Below are 10319 nucleotides of genomic sequence, written 5' to 3'. Positions count from 1 at the left end.
CAAAGAGAACAAACAAAATAAATAATAAAATGATACACCTACATTCAAACATATCAGTAACCACTTCAAATGTAAGTGGTCTAAATAAACCATTAAAAGAAAGAGATGATCAGAATGGATTTTAAAAATACAAACTGAAACTATGACTTAACTACATGCTATTACAAGAAACTGAATTCAAGCAGACAGGTTAAAAGTACAATTAAATCTCCAACTTACAAACATTTGAGTTGCGAACTTCCACAGATACAAACAGACCTTGCATTATGAACATTTGTAGATGCTCACTCCATGCCATCCCCTATATGCCAGTTATCACCATTTTAAGGTTCTATAAAAGTAAAAGTTTATTTACAGTATTTTGTGTTTTTAATGCTTTACATTTACGTCTGTGTCAAAGATTAGTAGACTTACTTTGTTGGATTTATGAAGGAATCTGACTTATGCACTCCTGGAACAAACTCATCTGTAAGTTGGGGACTTACTGTAAAAGGTTAATATACATATAAATAGGTTAAAAGTATAAGTGTAGAGAGATAAAAAGTAGGATAGAAAAAGATGTACATGTAAACAGAATCAAAGAACACTACAGTGGCTCCATTAGCATCAGTCAAGGTCATTTCAGCATAAAAGGATAATGAAGGGCTTCACCTAATGTCGAGTCCATCTACCAAGAAGACACATTTTGAGGGAGCCCGAGACCAGTTCCAGATCTACTAGTTCACTATGAGGATGCATAGGCCTCAGCAAATAGATTCACAGCTAAGATTTATTAGGGCAAAGGATACAAAGCAAAATCAGGAAAAGGAAGGGTCTAAGGGGCAGCATCTAGAGGAAGCCAGGTGCAGGCGTGTGAAAGTCCTCTCTAGGGTGGCACACAGGACCTGCAAATTCTTCCTTTAGGAGTTGTAACTACATGCCTAAGGTCTATCTGCCAGAGGTATCCCGAGTCCAGAAGTCTGGGGTTTTTGTTGAAGTTGAATGATGTAGGTCCTCTGCTTAACATTTACAGGCAAGCTGACTCCCAGAAGCAAGGAGACACACTCAGCATGGGCCACAGTGTCACCCTCGTCCGGGCACAATGAATCACTCTATCATTTAGGGCAAGTTCCATGTCTGTGTGGGAACTAACACATTCCCAGAGGTCATCCAAAGCCAGCCTTCTATACAGGAATTTCTAAGAACAGCTGTCTCAGTAAGGCCTGGTCATTAAATTCTTTTTGTATAGCACACTAGTCCTAAGTGTGCACACACTCAGCAGTGGCACAGGCTTTGCTCGCAGCTCAGTGAGTGTTAGGGCAAAGCTGCCCGTATTCTTCATTCTAGCCTTGGGTCTGTAGCCTCTGGTACATCCAGCACATGTATTGGCTCCTCCTTGGCCTAGATCCTGTCCAGAACTCAGTACCTTGGTTTCTAGGTCGTTACTACTCAGTTACTCTCTCACTGATGTCTGATGTCCACTTTCCCTGGGTTATGCTGAGGGTGATTTGCTATGCAATCTCTATTCTGGGGAACTTACTAAGATTCTCCCTGTGATAATCAATCTTGGCAAATGGGATGAGCAAAGATTGTTGCTCTCTGCTTGTAGGGTACAAAACTACAAAAATACTCATTTCAGCCATTCCATCATATGGGTTCATTTTCTCTACATTCTTTCTTTATGTGTCACCCAGTGATGGATAAGTTCTAAAAATGCATTGTTTGGCAATTCCTGCCTGTGTGGATGTCATAGAGTGAACCCACAGGAGTCAGGGTGACACAAACCACGACACACCTGGGCCATGCCGTAACCTAGGGGCCCAGGTCTCCTGTGTGGTTGGTGGAGGAAGCGTAGGTTGGCTGTGCACCTGTGCTGATGGCCCACAGGGCAGGACAGTTCTCCCTCTCCCTCTCTTCCCTGCTGTTACTGTGTGTTTCTGAGGTGTGGTCCATGACTTGCTGTAGAGAAACTCTGCACGGCTTTGGCCTGTGTCATGGACCGAAGCTGGCTGATGGGATGAGTGTGGGAGGGGTGTGTCCGGCCCAGCCCGGGGCTCATAACATCATGAACTCCAGCCCCTCTGCTGATGCTGGATGTCTGCTGAAGACAGAGTCTGAGTGCTGGGTGGAACAAGTGCCCCTTTGGCTTGGGCCAGTTTTTCCAGAGCTGCTGGGTAGGAACAGAATAAATATCCAGGTTCTTTGGGCCCCTTCTGAGAATCTTCATCAGGCTGCACAGACTATCCCATGGGCAGTGCTGGCCCCAAAGAAGCCAGAGCAAATCTGGGTGGGGGAGCAGCAGTGTTGGCACCATCTCAGGTTGGTGCAGACCCGGGCTGTAACCTAGGAATAAATGAAGCCTGCACGGTGGTGGCAGGTGGGTGCCACTCTGAGAGGCCCTGGCACAGGCTGGCTTCCTCTTTTGGGCTGGGCCACTCAGAGCTCCTCAGCAGTGGACACAGTACAGCTGGATGTTTCCACTGACCTGGAGCTCCCGCAGTCTCTCCAGGGCCTGCTGGCCCAGGCTGGTGGCCCCCAGGCTCTGGCCATTGAGTGCCAGCTTCAGCCCACCCTCTTGGCACAGGAGCAGCACCTGGCAAGGGGCCATGTAGGTGAGTGGTGTCCACATAGACCCCTTCCCTGGGGGACAAGGACATGACTTGGAGGCTCAGCTTGTCATCAGTCCACCACGGCCAATGACCAGGGTCTTCTTGGTTTTGGCCCATTTTGCCAACCGCACTGGGGCCTTGCTGTCAGCAAAGTGGTTTCCACCCTGGCTGTGCTCTTGATTTATTTGGGAAGCTTTCACTTAAGTGATGCATGGGTCCCCACTTGCACTTACTGTGCCTGGTCTCTGGGTTAGGGCCCCAGCACTGGCACAGAGGGCTGTGTGCCAGCAAATAGACGTTCTCTCTGTTGGCTCCTAGCCCTGGGCATCCACCCTGTCCACCCACCCCAAGGTAACCAGGTTATTGTGGGGTTTAGCTCTGGACTCCATCCAGAAGGATGTGCCACGTGGCTCTGACCTACCTCAAAAAACCGCTGGGGGTAAAAGAGGAAGGGCGCCGCGATTAGTGTCTTGCTTCCCCAGGGAGAGACCCAGGACAGTGTGTAGTCTGAGAAGGAGACTCTGAGCATCACAGGTATCCGGGCAGCCTCGTCCCTCAGACTCAGTGTGAAGCTGCAGGAAGTGGCCAGAGCAGGGTGTTGGCCGCCCGGCCGTCCCCCTGTCCCGAGGACACTGAGTACCAGGCAGGGATGGGGGCAGTCCCAGGGCTAAGTGCCGAGACTGCCCAGGGCTGAGTGCCTGATGCCTCATGGTGCAGAGGAGCTAGAAGAACAGGTTTAGAGCTGAGATCAAGCTCTCGGCTGACTGAGGGGCCATGGCAGGGGGTTATCACCTAGCTGGAGCCTCAGTTTCTCCTCCTGAAAATGAGGATAACTACGGAGATAAAAAGTGGTGGTTAGTACGTATTGAATGTTAACTGAATTCCAGGTGTCTTAATTTGTAGAATGCTCAGTGGTTAGAGTCAACTCTGCTGCTTTCTGGTCCCGGGACCTCAGGCAAGTCATGCAATCTCTCTGCCCATTTCTTTATCTGTAATTTAGGAATAATAACAGCTCTTCATTGGAAAGGAACCTGGTCGTCCTGCACTTGCTCCCTCTATCTGACTCAAGCCCTCAGCTGTTCAGAAATGGTAGCAGCCTAGTGTTTGCCATGGGCCTGCCAGTGCCAGGCATGGGCTAAGTTTGGATGGATGTTTGTGGGCCACAGCTGAGCAGGCCTTTGGGAATATTCTGCCTGCTCTATGATCGTCTTTTGTTTGAAATGAATGCCACATTCAAAGACCAATTTTATATAAAAGATGGCTTTTGACTTCTCTTTAGAGAGAGACAGAAGACCTGGCATGACAGGACCCTGGGATATTCTTTCTCTGCACCTCATGCATCATGGCTGCTGTCACTAACAACCACCATGTGACCTTGAGCTGGGACAAGGATCTGGTATCAGGCCTCCCAGTTTTGGGGGAGGGAGATGTACTTGGTCACCAAATCCCTTTTTAGCTCCCCACCAGTTTGGGACCATCTTTCTCTTCTTCCAGCAGGGGAAGTCAGACACACAGAGTGCCTTGCCTGAGTACACAAAAGTACTCAGGGGAGAAACCAAGGGAGGACCTGGCTCCGGGAGCCCTCCTTCCAACCTAGTGCTTCAGAGCTCACCTGTGTCAGGAGCTCGAGGGGAAAGGCCTGGTGAGGTCAGCAACTTAAAATAAGACAGTGGCAAGGCAGAGAGAGCACAGGTGCTGCCCTCTCCACCATCCCCTGCCTTGAGGTAATTCCGTCACCATCCATTGTAGTTCACCATTCTGAGCACCACCCAAGTCCCACATCACCATTAACCCCTGACTGATCCGGACCCTGGGGCAGAGAGGAAACGTCAATGCCCGGTGTTACACAAGTAACAGGTGACCAGAGCAGGTGACAAAACAGGCAGTGTGCCCTGGCAAAGGCACAGAAGCCAAGGCCTTTCCTCCAGACAGTCAGCTGGCCTGGCTTTCCCTCCAGGGGGCACTTAGACCCAGGCCTTGGTCCAGCTAGATTTGCCCACCAGACCTAGGTCTGAGCACTCTCTGGAGAAAGAGCCAGGCAGCACCATCTTGCAAGTGTCTCCGAGTCCTGGATCCTGGTTTCGGGGTGTCAGCTGTCCCTTCTGGGATAGTCACCTAAATCAAGTCTCATGTCCCTGTGAAAGGCCACGTGTGCTCCCTGGGCCTCAGCTTGGTTCTGCATGGCATTTTCTTTTCCCCAGTGGCCCCACAGCGGCACCAGTACAGGAGATGCTGCCACAAGATGGCCACTAGTCCCCATCCCAGCCTAACTTTTATGGGCTCTATGACTTTGGTCAATTTACGGCTCTCTATGCTGTTTTCTCACCTGCAGCAAGGGGATTGCATGGTGGTGCTGGGAAACTAAAAGAGGTGATGCTTGGTTGGATACTTACTGCTTTGGTTCTTGCAAGACCAGCCCCCGAACTATGATGACCTGTCCAGGCCAGAGTCCCCTAGAAAGGGTGCGTGAGCAGGGCAGCTCCTGAAGGACAGGGAGAGGATGGAGACAGTGACCTGGGGAACTCAGGAAGGTCCCCATTGCCAGGAGCAGCTTCTGGGCTTCTCAGTGGTGGGGAGCATTGGGGTAGCAGGTTCTCCTCACTGGAGTCAGCATCATGTGTCAAGTAGCTCCTGCTGCAGGCCTGTGGGGTGCAGCTTGGGCATCTCCTGCACAAACGTGCATCAGGGGCCTGAGCACACCGGGCTGTCACAGCTGTGTGGTGGCTCATTCCACCTCAGTCTACGAACAACAGAGGCTGAGGCTGCCCTGACTCTCCATCTAGAGCCTGAACTGGGAAGCATCCAGTATCTTCTTGCAGCATAAATGGAGGAAAGGGAAGACAAATCTGGAGCTTTCGCCTGGAGCTGCTTAGCTTGCCCATAGCATACAAGAAGGAAAACTGAGGCTGGGGGCTTTTTCCAGTACAGGATGCCCATGTCTTGACTCCTCCCTCTGCTCTGAGGGACCTGATACGGGATTACACCTCCAAGGGACATGTGGGGTCACTCACCAGCCGGGGACTCTGAAGCAGGAAGGGCTGTGGAGAAAGAGAGACCCAGGAGCCCTTGGGGTTTGTCATACGAAGGGAGTCCTGGAGGTCATCCTACTCCTTGGGGACCCTGGGGCTTCTGTCTCTCATGGCAGCAGTTGTGGGAGCCCCAGAGGGGTCCCTTGAATCCGGGACCCCCTGGCTCTGGAGCCATGGGGAGGAATCGCACCATGAGCAAGCTCAGGGGCCTCACTGCTCTCTGTGCTGTGAGGTTCACCCCAGCCCTTTGCATGGTGGATCTGCGGATCCAGAGCTCCCACCGAAAGGGGTCTTCTGCTGGGAGTTGTGGTCCCTAATCCCTCCAGGCCTCAACCCTGTCATCTCCCCGGATGACCCTGAAGAGAGGCTGGGAAGGACAAGTCCAGGTCCCACCCACGGGTGCAGCCACAGGAGGGAAGGGCACGGGGCCTGAGCAGTGGAAGCAGCAGGTTGGCTCTGTCCGACCACAGGTCCAGCCAGCCACACCTGACTCACGTGTCCAGCTGGATACTCTCTGCTGCCTTCTGCAAATGGCTGTTCAGAAAGAGAAGGGCACATCCAGGACCCCGCAGGCCTTGAGGCTGCCCACGTGGCCCTTCAGCCACCTGACCGTGCCTGCTTCCCACAGCTGGGCAGTACGTCCTAAACCTGGTTTCTGAGGTGTAGTTCCCACACTTGCGTTGGGCTTGTTGAGTCAGAGTCCTGGATGGCAGGTCCCCAGGTCTGTTTTGGAAGTTTGTTGGGGAACGAGGCCCAGCCAGCTGCAGCTTGTTTAGATACTGCTGTGCTTAGCACCTGGCTTCCCCGGCACTGCTTCTCCTAAAGCCAGCCTGGCCAGTAGGACAGACCCTGCCTGTAGCTCGGTGCCCCTGTCCACTGGAACCTTTTCTCTCCCCTCTCACACCTGGCATTGTGGGTTCCCTGCCCTTTTCTCTGTCACGGGTGTTCTGGCCTTCTCTGCCAGAACAGAAGTGGGTCCCACATTCGTCTGGGTGTCAGGAAGTCAGAGGCCTCCATGGCCCAGGCGTTGGCCCCAAGGGAACTCACACTGATGTTCAGGAATCCAACGGTCTGCACCAAGATGTCCCCAAATATGCCCAAGGTGTCCACCCGAGAGAGCGGGAGCCGGTAGCGGTAGTGGAGGAAGTGCTGTCCGTTCACACTCACCTGCAGAGCAGCCGCGGGACTTCATACCACCTCTGTGAGGCGGGGCCTGCCTCCCTCTCTGCCCCAGAGAGCAGTCTTCTCAGCGTGACAGGTGATGAAAAGGACATTTGGGGGAGAGCCTGGGTGGTGACTCCCACCCTCAGTCCTTTAACCATGCCTGGCCCTCGAGATTCTGCCACCTTTCTGGCAGGGGTTGCTGAGGGGCCTAAGCCGAATGTCACCTTTTCCCTGCTACTGCCACTGTCAGATGGCGATCATAAAGTCACCCACCCTGGGTTTGTGGACCAGTGGCTCAGAGGACTGGGTGTGGATCAGTGACAGTACTTGCCTAGCATGCACATACAGGGCTCTGGGTCGATCTCCAGCCCCTGAAACCCCCAAGGTAAGGGCTTAGAAGTACCTGGTATCCAGCAAGCACTCTGTAAGTACTCCCTGTGCCATGGAAGGGGCCCAGGGTGGACAGCATGGTGGCTCCTCAGCCCTCTCCCCCGAGTGCCATTGCACTGGGTGGGGGCAACAGCCAAGTGAAGGAGGGTGGGAGCACACAACTCTCTGGGACCACCCTCTTGCTCACCTTCACCTCCTCATTCCCAAAGAGAAAGAGGATGAGGAAGCCAGTCCCTCTCTGCAGGGCCAGCCCAGGCCACCGAGCCTCGGTCTGCCAGTGTCCTCTGTGCAAGGTGTTGCAGATGACATGGGGCCTGCTGGTGTGGAAGCGAGGGTTGAAGTGGATGATGATGTCTGGCTGTGGGTTCAGGCTGCAGCCGCACTGGAAGTCCACCTGAAACCTGCAGCAACTCTATCAGAGCCCACAGAGTCTGCTGAGGTGGGGGAGCCCCAGCTGCATCCCCAGAGCTCTTCCAGTACCTGTGTGCATCTAGGGGGACTGTTCCCTGCAACATGACCATCTTGCCTGCATGCAGGCCGCCAAAAATGGTTGTGACGTAAGGAACAACCTGAGCAAGGGGAGGAAGCCATTTGTGCGGTTGGAGGAAAGGCCAGGGCCCTGTGGCTGGGCAGTAGGGAAGGAAGAAGAGGACACTCAGCTCTCCTACTCTGAACAGGGAATGTCCTTACTGGGAAGAGTCAACTTCCTCTAACATGTTCTCTTCTACTTCCTTCTCTTGGGTGAAGATGTGTCACAGCCACTCTGTGCCCACCAGAGCACCTCTCAGTTCCCTCTCCCAGCCCAGGGTGTCATGGCTGCTGTGTCCCCAGGGAGGCCACCTCAGTCCCCAGAAGCCTGACTTTGAGGCTTTCTGGAGACTATCTAATGGCTACGGTCTAGGAAGCAAAAAGACTGGACAGAATGGGACACGCCCTAAGGGCGGGGGCTAAAAGTGGCCCAGATGTCTTCCTAGGCCATTGTTTCCACAGGGAAGCTGTTACCACTAACCCCGATCCTTCCTAAAACATACTGCATGTGTTCCAGCCCCCTAACCCTAAGCTTAACCCCACCATAGCTCTGGAGCTGTCCTCCTTCCTGCCCCTATGTCTTCTCCAAGCACCGTCTGGTTGGTGTCTGTATTATTCCAGTCTCCCTGAGCAGCACAAGCATGTGCTTGTGTCTGGCTTGGTCCTGGCCCTGGCTGTCTCCCTGTGAGACCCCTCAAAACTGCACCTCTACAGAGCACTCTGGAGGACCCTGAGATCGGGCTGCGTGTGTTGCCTTCTAGCCTTCAGAAGCAAAAGCCACCTAGAAAGAGTTGGGGCCCTAGGCTCAATTCTGGGCTGCAGCTTGTAGCTGGTACAGCAAGGAGCTTGGAACTTGCTGGTCAATTGGGCAGCTGAGCAGGACAGGAGGCCAGGGACCTCACCTGTCACAGCACTGCTGCTTAGCTGGCTCAGCAGCCCGTGTTCCTGCTTCCTGTGCTCCCGGCAAGAAGGGTTGCAGAGGGGCTGACAGAGCCCAGGAAAGAGGCACCCAAGCGAGGAAGGTGATTAGAGTGTCCCTTAGTGGGGCGTCTGTAGGAGCGGCTGCTACAAGTCTACCGGACACCCAGCGAATGAGAGGAGCAGAAGGAGGCAGCCTCCTTTCCCCTTCCCCAGCTTCCTGGAAATGGGGACCCCAGGGTCCCAGCAGGCTCCAGGCTGTGGGAGGGGGTTGCTGCTCACCGGGTAGAAGACTGGCGGCTGCAGGATAAAGCTGTCAGGAAGTGGATCCAGCTTCTCCCCAGGGTCCATGGCTGCCTGTGCTTTTGGGGCTGCGCTGTGACTCCCTGGAGCTGATGAGACTGGGGTGCTGGGGCCTGGAGCTGTCCCCGAGGCCTGCAGCTCCCCGGCCAGTGAGGAGGGGTGGACGTGAGGCCCCGCCTGCCCAGCAGCCTCCTCTCCTCCCCTCATCTCTGCCCCTTGCCCCACTCCCCTGTTTCCAAGTTTCACAGTCCCCCATGGGCCCATTTCAGCATTAGTTGGCATTGCCAGGTGCAGCTGGGGTGAAGAGAGCGCTTTGAAAACAGGGTAAGGAGAGGACCCCCACCCCAGACTGAGAAGAGATGGTGAGGTGCTGGGGGTGCAGAGGACTGGACTCCTGCTCAGTCTCTGCTCAGGCATGCTGTGTGCTCTTGGGCAAGCTGCTGCCCCTCTCTGTTCCCTGTGGAAGGAGGTGGAAGCCACAGTAGTATCTCACTGGAGGTCTGGGTCAGAAAGAGCCTGGATATCCATTTTAGGAAAGACTTTCCAATGCTGGTTCAAATTCTAGGAAGCCTTCCCTTTACTAGTGCAGTCTGTTAACTTTAGCCTGACTTGGGAGGCCCTGTACTGCAGCCCGACGTCCTGGCAGGACCGGACAAGGATAGGGGCCAAGTGCATAGCTTGTGGTGGCAGAGGGCAGAGGGCAGAGGGTGGGAGTTTGGGTGAGGAGACAGAGCAGGGCTGCTCTGCTTCGGGGCCCCTGGATCTGGATGCCAGGCCCCAGCTGCTGCGTTTGAACAGGCCAGTGCCACTCCAGGAGAAGCTCTCACTTAGGCCTCACTGGAAGGCTTAGGGTGCAGATGTTGCTGGGCAGGTGGAGTGGGGAGCAGATGCTCACGTGGCAAATTAGGTCAGGAGCATCCAGGAAAATGGGGGGCAGTGGGAGGCCAGTGAAGACCCTGGGATCAGACTGCAGCCCCTCCCAGCAGGGCCCATCTGTGGCCCGAGGCCAGGCCCTCGCCCCCTCAGCTCCAGGACTTGCTTACTTACCGCAAGGGAGAAGTCTGTTCTCTCCCTGCTAGAGGGCTGGGCGGGCATCTCCCGACCTTTCTCCACAAGTTTGCACCTTAATCTCTTCTGTGCAGACCCTGACCATGTGACCTCGTTCTACCTTAACGACTGCTTCGGAGACCTGAGTACAGCCCTCTCAGGCGAACCTGGCTTGGGATACCTGTGAGGGTCCCGAGTGAGCTTGAAACACCCCAGGAGCTTGTCCCTGTTCCAGGACAACAGGGGCCCGAGTGTCTGTGGATCTGTCTGGAGCTAGGGTGTGGCAGATCAGTTTTTCAGAGCCAACGCCTCCTGGTCCCCGGCCCTCCCCGCGCCCAGCCCCCGCCGTTTG

General features: G+C 54.4%; 1 protein-coding gene across 12 annotated transcripts; it reads right to left on the bottom strand.

Moving 5' to 3' along the window:
* Positions 1-1451: 1451 nt before the first annotated feature.
* On the bottom strand, positions 1452-10229 carry Lgals12 (galectin 12). Of its 12 annotated transcripts, none has more exons than XM_010632949.3 (11): positions 9968-10229; positions 8900-9052; positions 7652-7740; positions 7359-7572; positions 6665-6784; positions 6104-6151; positions 5600-5626; positions 4982-5070; positions 3010-3160; positions 2465-2572; positions 1452-2322 (listed from the first exon to the last, which is right to left on the bottom strand). In XM_010632949.3, the coding sequence occupies exons 1-11, from the start codon at positions 10013-10015 to the stop codon at positions 2206-2208; spliced, it is 1164 nt and encodes a 387-aa protein (XP_010631251.1). In that variant the 5' UTR covers positions 10016-10229; the 3' UTR covers positions 1452-2205. The 12 variants fall into 12 exon arrangements, with proteins under 12 accessions (XP_010631251.1, XP_010631244.1, XP_010631245.1 ...); XM_010632942.2 differs by having other exon boundaries at positions 8900-9377; positions 9968-10013; XM_010632943.1 differs by lacking the exon at positions 9968-10229 and having other exon boundaries at positions 6113-6151; positions 8900-9960.
* Positions 10230-10319: the final 90 nt, after the last annotated feature.

This window comes from Fukomys damarensis, unplaced genomic scaffold (assembly GCF_012274545.1).
Source record: "Fukomys damarensis isolate Sample0158 unplaced genomic scaffold, DMR_v1.0_HiC HiC_scaffold_27, whole genome shotgun sequence".
Classification (NCBI taxonomy): Eukaryota; Metazoa; Chordata; class Mammalia; order Rodentia; family Bathyergidae; genus Fukomys; species Fukomys damarensis.
The sequence above is the reverse complement of the archived record's forward strand: the minus strand, read 5'-3'. Positions and strand labels throughout refer to the sequence as shown.

Excerpts from the sequence above, each read along its gene's own strand:
- Lgals12 (XM_010632942.2), bottom strand. The coding sequence starts at position 9,337 with ATGCCTGAGCAGAGACTGAGCAGGAGTCCAGTCCTCTGCACCCCCAGC. Across the intron at positions 6,785-7,358 it reads TTGGGAATGAGGAGGTGAAG|GTGAGTGTGAACGGACAGCA; the intron begins GTGAGCAAGAGG and ends GCTGCTCTGCAG. Across the intron at positions 2,573-3,009 it reads ACCCCCAGCGGTTTTTTGAG|GTGCTGCTCCTGTGCCAAGA; the intron begins GTAGGTCAGAGC and ends GCCCCTTGCCAG.